The 20705-nt window shown below is 45.4% G+C and overlaps 1 protein-coding gene across 1 annotated transcript; it reads left to right on the plus strand.

Moving 5' to 3' along the window:
• The first annotated feature begins 7488 nt into the window (after positions 1 to 7488).
• Positions 7489 to 14769, plus strand: KCNA1 (potassium channel, voltage gated shaker related subfamily A, member 1). Its single transcript, XM_012732357.1, has 2 exons — positions 7489 to 8139; positions 8516 to 14769. Exon 2 carries the CDS (start codon positions 9027 to 9029, stop codon positions 10512 to 10514), a length of 1488 nt encoding a protein of 495 aa, XP_012587811.1. The 5' UTR covers positions 7489 to 8139; positions 8516 to 9026; the 3' UTR covers positions 10515 to 14769.
• Positions 14770 to 20705: the final 5936 nt, after the last annotated feature.

Here is a 20705-nt window from a genome sequence, read left to right on the forward strand (position 1 = left end):
CCCTTCACTGAAAATCAGCTACCCATATAAATGTGGGTTTATTTCTGGACACCGTTTTGCTGTATGAATTTTTATATTCCCTTTTTCAACCAATACTGCACTCTCACCATTATAATAGCTTTATAGTAAGTCTTAAGATGAGCAAGCTAAGACCTACAACACAGTTCTTTTTGAAACTTATTTCATTCTCACTCCTTTGTGTTTTCATACAGATTTTTTGAATCAACTTTATTTTAGAATCAGCTTCTGAAATCATCCTGTTGGCATTTTGATGGAGGCTATATTTCAGGACAATTGACATAACAAAGTTTAGTCTTACAATCAATAAGCATGGCTTATCTTTGCATTTACTTAGGTTTTTAAAATTTTCCTCAACAATGTTTTGCTTTCCATGTAGAGGTCTTATATGCAACATTAAGTTTCATTACTATCTTTGTAGTTGAAGTTTCTTGAGGTCAGTGTGAGTGACAAATACTACCAGTTTTTACATGTTCACATTGTACGCTTCAGTCTTACTAAATTCACTTAATAATTCTAGTATCTTTTTGCAGAATCTTTTTGAGGGTTTCCACATTCACAACCATTCCGTATATGAATAAGGCCAGGTTTGTTTCTTCCTTTCCAATCTATATGCCCTCTTATTTATTTGTATTGCTTTGTAGCACTGCCTAGTCCCTCTGATAGGATGTTGAGTAGAAATGGTAAGACTACATGTCACCAGGTTGTTCCCGATCCTAGGGGAGTGAGGGGCCACCTTTTTTTTACCATTAAATGTGATGTTTGCTGTAGGTTTTTTCTTGTAGATGTGTTCTATCAGACTGAAGAAATTTCTTCTATTTCTAGTGGGCTAAAAGGTTTGTTTTGTTTTGTTTTAATAATGAATGGGTGTTGAATCTTGTCCAATAGCTTTTCTGCATCTATTGGGAATCTCCTATGATTCTCCTAATAGAGTGAACACTATTGACTGATTTTTAAATATTAAATCAACTCAACCTCCTGGAGTTTCACCCTCCATCTCCATGGTTAGTGTTCGGTAACAGACCCAAAGGGAGTCAATGAAAACCCTTGGTGCTTTTTCTCAGTGTGACTTCTTCCTCTCCAGTGTGTTGGTTTGAAACTTTTAGGAAAAACCTTGTCTATAGCCCAGTGCAGCCTTAGGTATTTTATCTGGTTTTTTAGTTTTTGGAAGGAGGGAAAATAATACCAGCTATCCTGCTATAGTTGGGGATTGAAATTGGCCATAGGGATTTATCTTTAAATTTATATATATAAATATTAGCATCATTTTTCATTTTTGTAGAACGTGTGCTTCTGCATCTTGGGTGTAACCTCCATAAGTTCCTACCACCAGTTCACCCATGAGCTATTGCCCTTGTGCTGTTCCTATCCTACCCCCCTGCAGAAAAAAAACTTATAATAAAGTAAATATCAAAGTTAAGAGACAACTATAAACCAGAGACTCTCTGCGATAGGGCTTCTTAATGGTAGGTATTGCATTTGTCTTTTTCTTTGGTTCTTGAGTAGCTAGGGACTGCTCTGTCCTTGGTGAATGTTTAATAAAGACCTATCAGATGGTCACTTTCCCTTGGAAATGACATCTGACCAAGTACTAACTGTATGCCCAACGATGATTCAAACTTGATTTTTATTTACCTTCTCAGCCTGCTTATGATAGGTATTGCATTTTTCCCAAAAAGGATCCAAATATGTAAAATCATGGAGTGACTGGCTCCAGATCAAAATGATTAAATTAGACCTTATCTCTGATTTAAAAACCTTTCTTAACTGTTCTAGTATAATCTCCCTTTGAAATTTTGATAAAGTAATCACTCATGGGCCTGGTCCTCAAAAAGAGGTTATAAACATGTTCCCAAAATGTGCACACAATTTCAGAAAACTGACACAACCCTGTGGCCCATCTACAAATGAGCCCCCCCATAAATGCTAGCAAGAGGAACCCCAGATAATGTACCCATCCATACTACACATTGTCATCTTCAGTCCTCGGTGGACTTCTGAGCCTCCCTTCCTGCCTCCTACTGGTTCTGTGTCATCTTTTGTAATTATAGCTCATGTTTTATAAGACCACCATTGCTCTGCTGGTGAGAACAGGGTCTATGTGAGAACACATGGGTATACTTTTCCTGGGGAAGACCACTCCCCTTGCAGTGTCTTTTCTTACCACTACATAAAACTGAATAAACTCCTCCCAAGAAGGAAGCAACATTTCGAACTAGAGTTTCACATTTTCCTGTAAAAGATAATCAGAACTAATTCTATCATGACTCACTTCCAAGTTGGTCTAGAACATTCAGAGCCTGATCCCTGAAATGCACGGTCCATCACCCCAAACACTCACGCTCTATTCCCTGATCCATTCACTTTCCTGTTCTCCTTGGTGGCTATTTCACAGTTCCCCTCCAACTTCCAGGAGCTTCTTTTGATCCTCACTTCCCTTTTAATGAAAAGGAAACTTTTCACTTATGACTGCATAAGTGAGTGTCCACAAACCCTCACAACCACTTCTACTTGCATCTGAATTCTGCTGTCTCCCCCATGTCTGTAGGTTAACTGTCCTTTCCCAAGGCCAACCCTTCTTTGAATCTTAAATACCATTCTCCTTTTTGCCTTCTCAAGGATATTGCCCCAATGTTTCTTTCTACTGCATTAACAATTTTCCTTTTCTACTGAATCACTTCCATGAGTCTATGAATACAATAGCTCTCATCTGTTTTTTTTCCCCAAATTTTATTCATTTATGCATTTAAGAACTGGGGTGTAGGACAGAGGTGCAGGGGGTGAGAGGATTCACTAGAGACAGAGTGGGGAGCAGGACAGATGTACTGTGAAGTACACTGCTGAGGGGAGCAGCAGGTGAGACTGGAGATGTCTGTTGAGCCATGTGGGTCAGCTCCCTAGCTAGGGATCAAACTCAAGCTGTAGCAGTGATAATGTGATAACACTGAGACTGAACCCCTATGCCACCAGGGAGGCCCAATTGCTCGCACCTTTAAAAGTTTGTCACCATTGATCTTCCTTCAGTATGTCTACATTTCTCCTCTCCCTATTGATACCTCAACTCCAGGAGTTGTTTTTACTTATTGTCATCACTTCTCTTAATCTCTTTTCTATTCAATTTTTCTAAATCTATTAGTCAATTCTAAGTCCCTTAATGTACTTATCCATTAGCAGCATTCAACAAAGCTGAATTCTCTCTCCCTAAACACTGTGTCCAATGGTTTCACGGACCCCACACTCTCCTGGTTTGTTTACTTACCAGCCTCTTTCTTGGTCTCTTCTGCCCACTCATCCTTCTTTTGTCAGCCTCAAAGAATCAGGACACTCTCCAGTGCAAGTTCTCAACATTTTGTTTCCTTCTGATCCTCATGTCCAAGTGTTATGGTTCAAGATTCATCCACCATCTACCCCAGTGGCTCCCAACTGGGGTGATTTCGTTCCCCTGGAAACATGTGGCAATGCCTGGGGACATATTGGGTCCTCACCACTGGGAACAGGTGCAACTGGGATCTAGTTGGTTGAGGTCCCAGGGGTGTTGCTGAATGCCCTAAAGTGCATAGGACCACAAAGCCTGCCATCACCAGAAGGAATGTAACCCAGATGTTAGCAGAACTGGTCAAGAAACCCCAACTGAGCCAGTTCTCTTCTAGAACTCTAGACTTTCTATTTTCATCCTCAACACATTCATTTGGATGTTTAACAGATAGTTCACACCTAGTATCTCAAACTGAAGTCTGGGTTCCCTGTCCCTCCGCTCACGTTTCCTAAAAAACAGAACCCAAAACAGGGTTTTTGTGCTAATCATCTTTTTAAATTGTATTATTTTGTTATTGACCTAACCTTGGTTTACAACACTATACAAGATTTAGAGGTATAGACTCATACCTCAAATGCATGTCCCCACAGCATACCCAACCCTCCAACCCAAGGTACTTGGCTCCTCTCCTCTCTGTCCCTCATCCCCACTATCTGATGGTCTTAACTCTACAGTCATATTTCTAAGGTTTGTTTTGGTTTAGTTTGACTGTTCCTTTGTTATGTTTCTTTATATCACACATGAGTGAGATCATCCTGTATTTTTCTCCCCTTTCTGACTTATTTCACTAAATATAACCTGCCCCCCCAATTCCATCCATGTTATTGCAATTAGGAAGATTTCACTTCTTTTTTTTTTTTTTAATAGCTAAGAAGTATTCCATTGGGTATATGTATCCCATCTTCTCAATTCACCTCTCTGTCCCTGGGCACAAGATTGCTTCCATAACCTGAAATAGAAGGTGCATCCCAGAACAGTGAGAGTAAGGGAGAAGGGAAGAGAGATGAGGAAGGACAGGTGCAAATACAATGTGGTGACTTACCAAATTGGCCACAGCTTCGTGAGACAAAAGAGAGAGAAACCTGTGTCTAGAGCATATGGTTGCTTGTCCCTGAAATGAATAAAAGGAGAGGGAATTCACTTAAAGCCTTTGTCCTATCTTACTAGACAGCTCTCACTAGTCCACTGAGTGAACACCCCCATATACAACATTGCTCTCTTGCACCTTTTTGGAGGGCTGCCTGGGAATCCAGAGTCCACTCACTGCCGTGTGGTCAACCTCAGCAGGTAGGGCTCTTCTTTCTAGCACAGCTTCCTGTTCCATGAGGCAAGAAGAAAGATGAGGCAGAGAGAATCCAGAGAATGGTCTCCGCTGTCCAGTACGGTGTGATTAAAAGCAACACATTCTGGTAAACACTCTTCCAGTAAAGAACATCACCACCCACCTCGCTAAAGAGACAAATCTTGAGACATTTCTTTTCCTTACATCCCAAATCCTGCCATCTTGATTTTCAAAATGTAACCCTATCTGACAAGCCTACCACTGTCTCTCTCTGCAAACCGTCACTCCCAGGGCACTTCACCTCCAGCCTGTCCTTCTTTCCAGTGGTCAGAACCATCTTTAGCATGGAAATCATATTGTATTACCACGTGTGCACCAGTCCTCCCTCGCCTATCTTCCCATGACACTCAAAATAAAATGAACATGTTAAAAAAAAAAAAAAAACAGTGGTCTCAGGGACCCTCCCTGGTGACCTGGAGCGTCCTGCAGTTCTGCTCTCCCTCCATACTTTCTCTGCTGGCTCTCTGCTCACACCGTTCCTCTTTTGTTTCCCAAATATGCTCAGCTGTGTGCCTTTGGATCTTATCATTTGCACTTACAAGTTCCCTTCAGACTTTCCTATCTCTTGCCCTCTCTCTTCTTGAAGTTTTCTGTCCAAACATCACCTCTGGAGAGAGGGCCTGGCTATCCATGTGCGTCTTGGCCTACATTAACAATGCACCTCCCACCTGAATATGTGCACCCTGAGTTCTGGGACTCACACATTTTCGTTATTAGCCTTTCTCCAGCGCTAGAAGGATGTGTGGCATAGAGCCTGCGCTGAGCCAACAGTTGGTGAATGCATAAACATCCTCAGAACCTTAGCGACCATGGGCTTGCATCAAGAATGAGGCGAGCCTAGCTCAACACCTTTCTTCACTTCTGCTCTAACATATCTGCCGGGGAAGGGTGACAACTTCCTGATGCCATTATCCCACCGTAAAAACCTGAGTTGAGGAACTTGAGATCCCTTCAGCCTGCGATTCTCTTGTAGGTAGGCAGTTCCCAAATGCTGAACTAAGGCAAGTACATTTACTTCAGGCTAGGAAGGTGACAGTGTTAGAGGTGTTAAAGAAAGGAGGTAGCTGCAGGCAGCTGCAGGAACAGGGCAGGGTACAGGAACAAGTGCCGGTACTGTGCGGGCACAGTAAATGCTTATCAGGGCTGGTACGGTTCTTCTTCTTTTTTTTTTTTTTTAAAGATTTTATTTATTTATGCATACAGAACTAGGGTGCAGGCCAGAGGTGCAGGGGCGGTGACAGGCTTCCCCAGAGACAGAGGGGGGAGTAGAACAGGCAGAAGGACAAAGTGCACAGCTGAGGGGAGCAGTGGTGGGACTGGAGAGGTCTGCTGCGCCATGTGGGTCACCCCTGGGGCAGGGATCGAACTCACGAAGAAGCTGGGGCTGCCTTGCAGTGCTGTGCTTTAACCCGTTGCGCCACCAAGGCGGGCCGAGTAGGGTTATTTCTAATAGGACCGTTACAGGAGCATGACAACAACAAAATAACAACAAGGTATTTCAGTAAAGAGCTTTATATGTTTATATATATATATATTGGGCAATCAACCTGTAGTGAAGAAGCTAGGGACTGTGCAGTTCGAGAGATACAGGAATATGCCGGAGGAGAGCGAAGGAAAGGGCAGCAATTCTTAAGGGAAGCCGCTTAAGAGACCTCATTGTTCATAAAAGAAAAGCTGAGGTGGGGATCTGGAGGAGGGGAGGGAACAAATACTTTTATTTTTCTGAAAGGAATGCTGGAGCCTGAATGTGGAGGAGGGACTTAACCAGCTCGTCTCCAGGACTGCAGCACTGCCCGGGCAGTCCCGCAGAGGCCCCTACTTTCCACTAGCCACAATAGAGCCGGGAGGATACAATCGTCGCTTTGATGAAAGAGGTGGGCGGTGTGGGCCGAGGCGCAGCGCGCCGCGGCGGAGCTGAGGGGTGGGCCCCTCGCAGCGGAGGGACCAATCAGCGGCGACTCCGGGAGCTCGCCCGCCGCCTCAGGGACTCCGCGGCAGCTGAGTAGCACAGCTGCCGGCGCCCAGGCTGGAGACGCACTCCCAGGGCTCGGCGCAAGGCCCGCCTGGGGCTGCCGAGTGCAGGGCGCGGACCCTTTCCCGAAGTTGCGAGGCTTGCAAGTGGCCGGGTGGAGTAGAGGCATTAAGCCAGGGAAAGAGGCTCTGGGAGGAGGCACCTCAGTGGGTGGGGGGCGGGCGACTTGCTTCTCAGATTTGCCCCAATGAAGCGCCACGTTGGCAGACAGCCCATAAACCCACGAAGCCTTTGGTTCCTCCTGTCACATTCTCCGTATTTCAAATGAATCAGATTGTAAGGAACTTCAACTCCCCTGGTAGGTCAAAGAGGGACAGACTCCTAGCACCACTGCCCCGCATTAACACCACCCAGGACAACCCAGGTGATCCTCAACTGCAGCGCGACACCCGAAGTCCGCATCCCTCCCCAGTCCCGAGGGAGGCTCTGGGTGGGCGCTGCAGAGAGCCCCCTGCGGGAGGGGCGGGTGGAGCCTAGAGCGAGGCGACCGAAGCAGATTACTGTGGGACTGCACAAACGCAAACCCATCGAGGAGTTTTGCCAGGAACACCAGCGCCTGCATTGCGTCGGACCTGACCATTTCCAATGTGAAATTCCCGGGGAAGGTCGCGGCCAGCGACTGTGCGTGTGCGGGGCTGGGGACCATAAGGGGAATAGAATTAGTGGTCGGGTTTTCTGGCAGAAGGAAAAAGCTGTGCTGGCAAGGGTGGGAACTGAATGACAACCCCCCTCTGCCAAACCACCCCCTCATATTTTCCATCTACCTCCTCGCTCCTGCCCTCCCCCGCCCTCCCCAACCCACGCCTGGGTGGGCCAATCGCTGCTGCGCATTCCAGGCGCTTTCTCAGGTTTCTGCTGATCTTGCAGCGCCCAGAAATGGACCGAGCGGACCTGCGGCCGCAAGCACCCTGCTCCACTCGCAGCCCCTAACCGCTCCGGCGCGCCGCGAAGCCCCGGCGAGGTCCAGGCGGGAGTGCGGGAAGCGGGGGAGACCCGAGCGCCATGTAGATCCAGGCTTTCGCTCGCCCGCCTCCTTCGGGATCGAATCAAGGGTTCTCATAGTGTTAGGAGGGGGCGAGAGTGCTGTTTATCGTCATTTGCTTCAGAGCTTCGGGAGAGGGTGGCATTTTGCTTTTCCGCCCGCATCCTCCGGAACTCCCTGCACCAGAGAGAGAGGACGGCACCTCCAGGTTGCAGACGGCGGGTGCGAATGGGGGTAGGGAGTGGACATTTCCGCGGTGGCGGCTCGGTCGAACGATTGTCCAGCTGAAGGGGCGTAGGACGAGTGGGCCAGGGCTGAGACTTTGCCCTGGCGCCTCTCGGATGCTGCTGCGGCCGCGGCTCGCGCCGGGTACTGCAAAGGCGGCTGCCGCACTCGGACTCCGAATCTCCGCGGACTCAGCACCGCCCTGCGCCAAGCCGGCCGGCCAGGTAGGGGCCTCCCCAGTTCGGGGCTGCAGAAGTGGGGGTTGGGGCGGGGGGGGGGGGGACACCGGGGTGTGGGGATGCTGCCTGGGATCTGGGACTCCCCAGCGTCTCTAGGCTCCTTTCCCGATCTCTAGTTTAACGAAGTTGTAAACAGATCGGCTGTTGGGCATTGGGGAAAGTGGGATGGAAGAGCCCCAAACTTGGATTTCCGGGTGTCTGCGTGTGTCTGTCTGTCTGTGTGTGTGTAATAACGCTAGCAAAAGTCCAGTGCTTAAAAAAAAAAAAAAGCTGGAGGTCTGTGCTCTTCGGTGTCTGTGGGTCCGTCCCATCTGAATGCTTCTGATTTTCTACTCCCGTATCACTTTCTATTTCTCTGCAGCGACCATCGATCGCCCTGGTGGGAGCTTAGAAGGCAGCAGGCGAAGAGGGGTAGGAGGGGGGAGAGCCGAGGAGAAGCACAGGGGGTGGCAGGCGAGGGGATCTGCTGGCTCCGCACCACCGGTCCTAGGCGGGCTCACGGAGGGGAGGGGAGGCCAGGGTAACTCCGAAGCCATGGCCTTGTCCGCTAGGACGGCACTGCGTTGAGGCACCTCGGAGCAGGAAGAAGTTCCAACTCCCTACCCCTAGCCCCAACCCTAGGCAAAAAGCTCTGTCCCGGGCTTCCGGCCAGGGGGAGCCCAAACTGAGTAACAGGCAGGGTGGAGGGGAAGGTAATACCGAGCGAAGCCTCAGATCTCGGGATCGCCCCGCTTCGAAGCCCCTCCCCCTGAGCGTGGGGCAGCCGTGCACTCCGGTGGGGGGGGCGCTTGGGTCCCCCCCACCCCTCTTCCCTAGCTCCTCCCCACTCCCGGTCCACTCCTGGCCTCATACCCCTGCACCTGGCTTCCATCATGACGGTGATGTCTGGGGAGAACGTGGACGAGGCCTCGGCCGCCCCGGGCCACACGCAGGAGGGCAGCTACCCGCGGCCCGCCGACCACGAGGACCACGAATGCTGCGAACGCGTGGTGATCAACATCTCGGGGCTGCGCTTCGAGACCCAGCTCAAGACCCTGGCGCAGTTCCCCAACACGCTGCTGGGCAACCCAAAGAAACGCATGCGCTACTTCGACCCCCTGAGGAACGAGTACTTCTTCGACCGCAACCGGCCCAGCTTCGACGCCATCCTCTACTACTACCAGTCGGGGGGCCGGCTGCGAAGGCCCGTCAACGTGCCCCTGGACATGTTCTCCGAGGAGATCAAATTTTATGAGCTGGGGGAGGAGGCCATGGAGAAGTTCCGGGAGGACGAGGGCTTCATCAAAGAAGAGGAGCGCCCCCTGCCCGAGAAGGAGTATCAGCGCCAGGTGTGGCTGCTTTTCGAGTACCCCGAGAGCTCGGGACCCGCCAGGGTCATCGCCATCGTCTCGGTCATGGTCATTCTCATCTCCATCGTCATCTTTTGCCTGGAGACGCTCCCCGAGCTGAAAGATGACAAGGACTTCACGGGCACCCTCCACCGGATTGATAACACCACGGTCATCTACACCTCCAACATCTTCACCGATCCCTTCTTCATCGTGGAGACCCTGTGCATCATCTGGTTCTCCTTCGAGCTGGTGGTGCGCTTCTTCGCCTGCCCCAGCAAGACAGACTTCTTCAAAAACATCATGAACTTCATCGACATCGTGGCCATCATCCCCTACTTCATCACCCTGGGCACTGAGATAGCAGAGCAGGAAGGGAACCAGAAGGGTGAGCAGGCCACCTCGCTGGCCATCCTCAGGGTCATCCGTTTGGTCAGGGTTTTTAGAATCTTCAAACTCTCCCGCCACTCCAAGGGCCTCCAAATCCTGGGCCAGACCCTCAAAGCTAGCATGAGGGAGTTAGGGCTGCTCATTTTCTTCCTCTTCATCGGGGTCATACTATTTTCTAGCGCAGTGTACTTTGCCGAGGCGGAAGAAGCTGAGTCGCACTTCTCCAGTATCCCCGATGCTTTCTGGTGGGCGGTGGTGTCCATGACCACTGTGGGATATGGTGACATGTACCCTGTGACAATTGGAGGCAAGATCGTGGGCTCCTTGTGCGCCATTGCCGGTGTGCTGACAATTGCCCTGCCTGTACCTGTCATTGTGTCCAATTTCAACTATTTCTACCACCGAGAAACTGAGGGGGAAGAGCAGGCCCAGTTGCTCCACGTTAGCTCCCCTAATTTAGCTTCTGACAGTGACCTCAGCCGACGCAGTTCCTCCACTATCAGCAAATCTGAGTACATGGAGATCGAAGAGGATATGAATAATAGCATAGCCCACTATAGACAGGCCAATATCAGAACTGGCAATTGCACCACAGCTAACCAAAACTGTGTTAATAAGAGCAAGCTACTGACCGATGTGTAAAAAGCAAGCCAGCAAGACAGGCCCATCTAGCAGTGGGAAAGACTTCAAAAATTAAACAGAACCCCAGTGACCCTGGTCACACTTTGTAAATACTAAATAGGCTTGGAATGCTCTATTGAACTGTCAATGCATTGTTGCATTGCCCATTTTGTGGGTGGCAAAGCAGAAGCTTTCAAGATACGTGAAAAGAGGAACTATTTTTGTTTTAATATAAAAGGGGAAAAGAAAGTGTATTTTCTAAACCTGATTAAAAACAAAATTCAGTTGATGAGCTAGTCTAGGTAAAATAAGATTCCTATGTGTCCCTATACTGAAACCTTTTTAATCCCGGGCTTCTTTAACTTTTTTTTTTTCTTTTAACTAAAAGTCAGATGATCACTTAGAAATATAAAATTAAAATTTGCATGGGACTTCAATTTAAAATCTTTACTAACTGCACAGAACATTTTAGACAGTGCATCTGATGTATTATATATGTCATGATATACCAGCCAAAAAGGGAAATGAACAGATGTTTCTATTTTGATCAATCAAATCTCAATATTAGCAGGTTGGAAAAAAAAACAAAAAACAAAAAACACCCAAATTACAAATTACGTAAGGCTGGTTCACAAAGCACCTTCCAAATCTGACACTGGTTTTGCTCTGTAGGGGTTTTCCCTCTACCCCCAAGACCCTTCTAATCCAAATTCTTCTCTAAGGAAAAGATAAGCAAATTAAGCTAATTGAGTCATCTGTAGTGCTGCTAAATTTCTCAACTGCAGATGAGCCAAACACAGGTCTTTTCTTACCTGCCCTGCACCCTGACTCCTGGCCTCCAGAACTGGATGTAAAACTTTAGCCTCCTTTATTGCAAGTGAGCAAAAATGGAGTTAAATGTAAGCATGTTTGAATCTGATATTTATTTTATAATCGCATGCTGAGAACGTTAACTCAGACAATAGGGGATAAGCTTACTTTGGAATTGACTCTTCTAAAAATAGATCCTTTTCATTTGCATTCACCAAAAGTGCACTCCTTCATTTATTAACTATTTTATTAGTAAATAAAGTACTGTATTTAAGTGCATATGTTAGTCAGATGGGAAAAAAATAACCTTTTGGAGCTCAAAGCATGTTCTCTTATTCAGCATTATGGCCTATTTGATTAAGGTGTACCTTGAATTAATTAATGCATGATTTCAGAAAAAAAAGAATTTAAAAAGAATAAAAATTACAAGTTTGTGGGATGATAAGCCCAAAAGAAATAATGGGGGGGTGGGGGTGGGGGGCACTCAGTCAATTTTCCTGCCTTTGCTCAGGGAAATGTCAGGTTTACTGTGCAGGTGTAGTAGAGAAAGGACCACTATGCCCATCCCTTAAAGGGAAGCTTTACGGAAAACTAAGTAAGTCATCAAGGTATATATAGTAACTAACACCTAAGAACAAGTATTCTTTTTAGCTGAAGATAAACACAAGCAAAACAAACACACAAACAAACAAACAAAAAAAAAGGTGCAATACTGCATGTTTATTGGTGCATTCTTAGGATGTTAATGAAATTGTTTATCTATTGTATGCATCCAAAGCAGAGCTGATTTCTTTTTGCAGTCATGATTTGAGGTCTGTAGAGACTTCGGCCCTCCCCCTTGAGGCTCCCTGAAGAAACTCAACCAATTGATTTAATAGTTGCTTAGTGCCTTTATCCTGTACCCACAGCGAGCTGCAGAAAGTGCCTCCATTAACACAGCTGAGAAGTTATGTAATAAAAGAGAGGAAGGGTTGGGGCACAGATACTTTGCTTTTCCTTTTCCACCCTCCCCCCGTCTCGCTTCACCCTGTGAGATCACACCTTCCCAAAGCCAGGAGAGAGCAAAGCCCCAGGAAGGTGCTGTCTTTCCAGCTTCCACCAGACTCGGTCCCTTTGCAGGATGTAACCAGGGGCCCTGAGACCCATCTTCAATGTGGACACGAACTGTGAACTTGGTCTTATCCTCTCCTCCACCAGAAGCCAAGATAAACTTTTGGGGGAATTTGTTTCCTCTCCAGGGCCACTCCAGACTTCAGGGCTTCCTCAGGTCCAGTGAGGGGGTCCTGCCATGTTCCCTTGTTCCTCCTCTGCTAACAGCAGCGCTTTGCAAATCTTGGATCTTTACGACCATCATCATGGACATGAGAACACCCAGATCAGAGGCTATCCTAGGCCCTCCCTCCTGGCCCACTTCTTCAGATCTTCCTGGAAGCTCTTATAAACTTCCCACCCAGAGGTCATTTGACAGGCTGAGCATCTAACTGCTGTCGCCCTTCCTTTCCTGTGACCAGTCTGGAGAACAGCGGGGACCCTGGGCTAGGTTGAAAGAGAGCCCCATAATATGGACATTTGGGGCAAGCAGCTGTCCACCAGTAGAGAGGCACTCACAGCCTTTTTGAGGACACCAAGGCGGTGACCTTCATTCTGCACTGAGCATGCGGCCACCTGCTGCTGACCATCTTCCATTCCTGCCTTGCTTCTTCTGGAAATCTGTTACTCCCATCCCTTCTTCCACCCCCTCCTAGCACTCACAGTGAGGCAATAAACCAAGAAACTCGAATTATACCCAGGCTGGCTTGACTCCCAATTGCAAGAAAGAACATGGCTATTTTCTCCACCTGTGTGGCTTCTGTGACTCTGTAAGATGAATTGTAACACATTGTGGAAGGTGAAGGTCACGGTTTGCACAGCATTCGACCACAGGTCATTCAACCTCCCCTGCGACGTTTCCTTCTCCTTTGAACTTTGACTCATCCTGGTTATTCCTCTCCTCCCTGCTTAAAAGTCCCCACTTGGGAAAAAATACCAACCTCCCCCAAATCTCTAGGAATGTTTGGTCTTTTATTTAGACTCTGAGGTCTAGGACACACAGAACTTGAAACGCTGCGCTCTGTCAACAGCAATAATCCACTTGGTACTGTGGGATGGATGGGTCAGAGGATGAGAAAATGGGACCAAGACTGAGCAGACTGACTCTGGCTAACTGGTATACCTCTCATAACATCAAGCAGGGCGGGCTGGATTCTTCTGCATGTGTTACAGGAAAAAATGCTGCATGCAGGGAGCCTGTCAGCCTGGCACTGGGGATGAGTTGTTGTTATGGATTTGGGTGGTATGGGGAAAATGAATGCTGCTTAGCCATCTGAGCTCATTGCAACCAAGAATGGAGTACAGGACTACCCATGTAGCATAGGCATGCAGAGCTTGACGAAGTTCCTACCCTTGCACTGCAATGTGCTGAAATGTTTTTGTAGACCTGAAGGTGCACTTAACAAAACTGCCTATTAAGGAATGACTATCTTTTGGTTGACTTACATTTCTTTTATTGGGCTTTTCACCTTCCATCCCCTTCTGGGCCTTGAGCTCTCATGGCTCCTGTCCTGTCCTTAATACTTGTTTTCTCCAGAAGGAGAAGACTTTTGACATGCTGATAGCCATAACTCAACTCTTCCATGTGTTGGGGCCCTAGTTCAATAGGGTGACAGTGGGAGGGTTGGGTCACACCAGGGCTGTTAGCCATCCCAGAATCTCTGAAGTGGTTAACTCACCTCAAGTAATCTGAATTAGAGAGACCAAAGACATTCATTTCCTCTGTCCTCAGATTTCTAGAAGACAGATTGCAGCCAGGAAAGATTTTGTTTTTGTATCTCCTCATCCCCATCTGTGCACAGCCCTCCCTTGCTCCCCTTGAGAGTTGAGTTCTGAGCATCAGTTCAAACAGTTTTTTGGGAGCATGTTAGTGTGTTAGCCTAGCACAGTCAAATAAACTGGTAGCAAATTGTTCCCCTGGAATTTGTCTGGTGGACAGTCATTTCTCTAACAGGAAAGGATGTGGTAGGTTTTGACTCCACGCTGGTGGAACCAAAGCACAAGTGATGGTATAAGACTTGACTCATTTGAGAATTAAAAATGATACATGTTAACGGTGAGGAAGGATTCCTTGAAGTAGAAATTGGGTTTAGTTCATCAAGAGCCTTCTTCACACGTGTGTAGGTGCAGACTTTTCAAATTAGTTAACATCTGAAGAGTCAGGAAAAATTGCTTTTTAATTTAATAAAGGAGACCTCAAAACACTTTTTTTTTTTAAAAAAAAATCTTACAATTGAGTTCTTTTGTTGGTAGATTGGATTGAACAAAAAGGAAAAAAAAAAAAAAGAATATCAGCAGAAGGCAATTCCCCATTTTCTTCCAGGAACGACTTATTCCTGGGAGTGGTGAGAATTGGTGGGTGGTAACCATCCATAGTATAAAATTGTTAGAAAGAATATAAACTCTTAAGCAGTTGTTTCATCTTCTTTCTTTCTCAAGAAAGGATGAAATGTTTTGATGTGTGCATTCATTTCAAGACGACAAATCAACTAAAATTCTCAACCCAACATAGCCCAACTTGATTATGACCTCAGGAGGTGGTTTCTCATCTACTGTATTCATCTTTGTAATTCTATCGTGGAATTTCAGGGTATATGCGAACATGTCCAGCATGACTCAGGTAAACCTTAGAAGAATGTACATTACTTATCATTTTTGTAACAAAGCAAAAAGAGGCTGAGTTGTTAACTAAAAACCATTCCATTACCTTGGTCACTGTGTGAACTGATTCAGGGTATAGGCATTCAATTTAGAAGTGTTGATAGATTGCCAGGCACCTCTCTGGCGAAAAGACCATGGGCTTCCCTCGGAAGTCTAGTGTATAAGTAGGGAGGGGACCCATGCTGAGCTCAGGACTCTTAAGCTTTAAGGAGATTAGTGCTAGCCACAGTGATTATCATTTAGGAGCTCACTAGGAGTTGACTTTTTATGACAAGAGATTTCCAAGAGTATAGAAAAGTTTTGTACTGTAATCAGAGGAAGAAATGGCATAAGACAGCAAAACAAAACAAAACATGAACTCTTTGCAAAATATTCCAAGTCCAAAGTTATCTCTTCTCCGAAAACTGTAGAAGCGCCTTTCTTCTGTACAGTGCACTATTTTGGAAACATTTCTGCAGCCGCTGTAAGTGGACAGCCAGAACTTTCTATGACATACCTCGAATACGAAAGGCAAGATTACCAAGGTTCAACATAAAAATTGACTAGTATTAGTGTAAAGTGCACCATCAGGACAACAAACCATTGATGCTGAACAAGCACTGTTTCATTCCTTGAGTTTGCCAGTTGCTTCCATCTTGAGTTAAAGATGTCTCCTTTCACCCACCATGCATTCCCCTGCCCTTACTATTGAACTTGTCAGGTAGAGGACGTTGAATGTTAGGGATTGAGAACCTAATTGAAGCGCATAGTTTTCATCTATGCAATTTTACTTGCTTCTGTCACTTTATGATCTGTTCATATTTGGCATCAATTAAAGATAATTTTTAAGGATCTTACTAAGGAATATCTTGCCTGGTTATTTGTCTCTTGTTTAACTGATCTATTGGGAGCCTTTTCAGGGGAAGGGGAGAATTTCATTAAAAAATATGTGAATCCCAGATAAAATCTAGGAGCAATCTTGTTTTCTTGGAAACTCGTTAGCCAAATTTTTTTGTTTAAGGGGGAAAAAGAAAAACCCTGGAGTTAAACTTCTACAATATATTGACAGTCTGGGCTCAGGTGGGCTCCTCTGGAGAGGCCTTTGGAATTTGGTCTCTGAAAGCAGTGGAAATCAAGTTTTGCAAAGAAAAAAAGAAATGGGGCCCAAGGGGATAATTGTCTCTGTTCATTTAATTTAGTTCAAAACTGTATTTTTCATTCACAGTTTAAGCTTTTCAGGAAGGATAGTGTGTGTGTGTGTGTGTGTGTGTGTATGTGTGTGTGTAACAGTGCTGTGGTCTGGCACCAGATAACCTGATAGTTACAATATGATGTTAAAAGTGATTTTGATGTGGAAAATTAAAGTGATCCCTAGTGTTCTCCACATGGACATTCTCCACATAGTTCTACGTGTGGTTAACATTTCTCCATTTCTTTCTTTCTTTCTTTAATGACTTGGCTTTTCCTTTTGATTCTCCCTGAGATGTAGTTTCTTTTCTTCCTCGTAAATGCCATATTTTATAAAAATGTTTTCATATTAGAGCAAACTGGGTGTCCTGCTTTATAGGCGTCATGTCCAAAAGGCTTTGGGAGACCAGTGTTATCCGAGAAGTACACTGCCGTGGGGAAGATTCAATGGCCAGAATAGGAGAGGAATCTTGGTTTTGAGTAGAAGTTGTTACTGGAAGCAGATCACGAGGCAGGGCGGGCTGCCTGTCATTTTTCTGTCATGGTCAGAAAACAGGCCAGACTAAACTCTGACTCTGAGGGTAAGAAAGAACTAGAAACACCAGTGGAAGTGGGTCAACCAGCCAGGACTTTCATGACCTTGCTGATATTCATCCAAGCTCAGCCTGAGAATGGTCATTCTTGAATCAGAGGCAGAAAAAGCTAGGTAATAGCAGGAGTAGGGCTTGAACTGGAAGCTTTATTGTTTACACAGCTTCGAAAAGAAGTCAAGTCAGCTTTAAGCTAGGCCAGCCAGAGGTGCCAGGAATAGAGGGCGGCTGGGGTCCAATTTAAGGACCTCCAAAGGCTTATGTGTGGAGGGAAGGCTACTCCAGTGGCTGAGCACAGCATGCCTCAGGGAGAGGGCCTATGCGGACAAGCCAGCACAGTCACTCATGACTAGCAAGCATCTCTTGAACAAGCTGAACAATTGAAAATACCCCGTTTAATTAAGTGGGTCCAATATACCATTGATCTTAAGATATACTGTGATTCCACATACTCCTAAGTAAGACAGATCATTGAGAATCACGGCCCACCATTGCAAATATCCCAATTTTAGAGATGCAAAAATTAAAAAAAAAGAAAACATGAACAAAATACCAGAATTGTTGAGCTACAGTGGTTCAAAGGTGCACTTCGTTGCCGGATGTCATCAGAAGTTTGAATTCAAAACCCATTAAATTGGTCAGTTTCCTTCAGATCTGAACCCTGACTAGAACCTGTAGGTCTTCTTTCACTACCTTGTATGCAATGTTTTGCTCAACCCTGACCTAACACAAGCTGTGCGCTGATGTGTTTAGATGCTGCTTATCATCCAGAGGTCTTTAACCCAGTGAGGGCAGAACGATTATTTATGATGTCGGCGAGGAGCTTGAGTCTTTCATTCCTCCCTTCCTTGCTTCTTACTAGCACTCCCTCTGTTATCAAGAGTCTCAGAATCTCAGCAGCCCTCAGCTTTTATCAGGTTAAAGGCACATTGACACTCTTTCCCAGGGAGCTGCTAATAGCAACACCTCCAGTTTGTGGAGCTCTTTGCAGTTTTCAAATCACTTCCACATTAATTATATTGCTTTATTCTACTTGGTGAATTCGGTAAGGCTGGCACTCCTCTTCTGTCTCATGGATCAAGAGACCTATTCAGGGTTGCTGGATGCAGGAAGCAGACCTAGGTCTATTGTTGACTCCATGGCATGAGAGAAGGGAGATGCTCAAGTCACAGGCTCTGTGCAGTGGTGGGATTTGAAGACTTGGGGACCGAGCTGTTTTCAGTAGGTTCCCCCCATGCAACCAGCATGGCTGGCATACAGCAGGAACTCTGGGTATTTATTGAACTGATGGAAAGCCAGACAGCTGAATTTCGCAGGTTAAAGAGAAACCAATGGACTTTGAGGAGAACTCTGAGACTCCTTAACCTTCCAAGCACTCATTTCTAAAATGGAAATGTAATGGCAACAGGGATGTAGCAGTTAAATGGGATAAGGCGACTAACATGTTTGGTGAATTCTCATGTGCTTTCTGCCTAAGTGCAATAGTAATAGAAATGGTATTGATTATGATGATGACGTAGAAGCAGGGCTAGGAGGCCCCTTCTTTAAAGGAGAGACCCCCCTCTTTGAAGGAGGACTCCACTGGGAAGATGTTCATGTCACAGGCTGCCTACACAGACAATGGTGGGATTTGAAGACTTAGGGACAGAGATGCTTTTAGTAGGATTCCCCAAGGCAGCCAGCATTTAATGCCTGGCTCTCAGCAGCCCCACAGAAGATGGAGCCACTCTCTAGCTTTATTTCTACCTTGCCCTACTCCATAATCCTATTTTACATCTTCAGAATGCAATTGTCAAAGGCAAACTATGCCACAAAATAAGTTGCGGCACCAGAAAGTATCTGGTCATTTGCCTCACTCCTGACTCCTCAATCCCCCACTGTGCAAACTACTGTGCAATTTAACTTTCTTCTTCCCACCTGTGAATATTGAGAAATAAAGCAAGATGTTGTTTGTGAAATTTTCTCATATGCTTGTCTGATAGACATTATATAAATATAAAAACCTATTCTTAACTTTCCTGGCTAAAAATAAAATAACCCTCATAAGCATCCATGAGTCAACATATTCTTTTCTTGCCTAGCATACACTACTAAGGTGCTTGTGAAAATTATAAATTATAATATCTACACAGAAGTCCAGACATCTTTCCTTAGAAATTGTCTTTTTTTAAAAAAAGATTTATTTATTTGTACATACAGAACTGGGGTACAGGCCAGAGTTTCAGGGGTGGCGAGAGGCTTCACCAGAGACAGAGTGGGGAGCAGAACAGGCCAACTGACAAAGTACACTGCTGAGGGGAGTAGCGGGTGGGTCAGGAGAGGTCTGCTGCGCCTTATGGATTACATCCCTGGGCGGGGATCGAACTCACGCTGAAGCAGCTGTGGCTAGGTTGCAGTGCTGTGTCCAAACTCATTGTGCCACCAGGGAGGGTCCAGAAGTTGTCATTTAAACAGTATTATATATATATATATATTTTTTTTTAAATTCATTGTATTTAAGTAAGGAATTAAATATGTTAGAATCTTTGCTTCACAAAATGTTTTTCTAGAGAATAACAGTCAGAGGTTCAATAGTGTCCTCTAATGTATAGATGATCTTTTAAGGTAAATTTGATGTGGTGTGTTGATATGGTACTGTCTCAGCTACCATATTCTCAGTGTTTCCAGGGCTGGCTGTCAAGAGCATTTTTGGGAAGGCTTCCAGAGAAAATAACTGCAGTCGAAATTTTATTTTTTAGAATTGTAATGAGAAAATGATCATTCAGTCAGGGCTCAGCTTATTAGATTTTGGACTCAAAGTTAAATTCAAGTTTTATTAAAAATGCTTATTCCTCAATATATTGTGCTGAGAGTATTTGGAAATCTAAGATCACAACAAAGAGTGATTAGCTTAAGTGTTTTTTTTTTTAATTCCATACAAGATCATTATTTCATGGTTTGAGAAAGGAAGTAATATTGTTTACTTAATTTCAGAGGCAGTTTCTCTGAGTCTACAATTCATCCCACCAAATGTCTTCACTTCGTTAATAAACAAACATTTTCATCTTTGAGAAAGTTGTGTGTATGTCAGTCCTGAAAGATGGCATTTAACTCGGTTTTAGAAAGATCACAGACTAGTTGCTTAAGGATATTTCTAGTTAAGATGGAGTGGCTTTCTTCTACGTTTTCAAAGGATGAAAATCACACAGGGTGGCGCTTAAAACTTAATTCTTACCCTTAATGGATAAAGACATGTACACTATAAGCATCATTTAATCACAGTGCTGGGAAATAAAAAACAAAATAATTTCACTTTATAATATACATAATAATCAGGGTGTTGGAAGAAAAATTTCTACTTTAAGAATTTTTCTTCTTTTAAAGATTTATTGATTTATGCATACAGAATTGGGGTATAAGCCAGAGTTGCAGGGCCAGTGAGAGGATTCACCAGACACAGAGTGGGGAGCAGAACAGGCAGATCAACAAAGTACACTGCTGAAGGGAGCAGCGGGTGGGTCAGGAGAGGTCTGCCTCACCATGTGGTCACCTCCAGGGCTGGGAATTGGACTTGTATGGAAGCGGCTGCAGTCAGTTTGCAGTGCTGCGTCCTAACCTGTTGCGCCACCAGGAAGGGCCCAATTGCAACAATTTCAAAGTGGTGCAATAGAGCCGTATCTCAACTGGTGACACCCGTCAGGTGGCAAAAGGAGGTGGTGGAGCATGAAGACATCAAATACTTGACTAATTTAATTCTCCAGACTTGACAGTAGGAATATAACAGGTTAAAGGAGAATGACAGTGTCTTATAATAATGGCTGGAAGGTGGGGCAAGACAACTTTTCTATGTTTAGTTTTAGGTGAAGGGTTAGGACTTGGGTTGCTGTTGGGGAGAACGGAGGTCCTGGAGCATCTC

The sequence above is a fragment of the Condylura cristata genome, unplaced genomic scaffold, assembly GCF_000260355.1.
Source record: "Condylura cristata isolate star-nosed mole 26May11 unplaced genomic scaffold, ConCri1.0 scaffold00034, whole genome shotgun sequence".
Lineage (NCBI taxonomy): Eukaryota > Metazoa > Chordata > Mammalia > Eulipotyphla > Talpidae > Condylura > Condylura cristata.

Excerpts from the sequence above, each read along its gene's own strand:
- KCNA1 (XM_012732357.1), top strand. The coding sequence starts at position 9,027 with ATGACGGTGATGTCTGGGGAGAACGTGGACGAGGCCTCGGCCGCCCCG.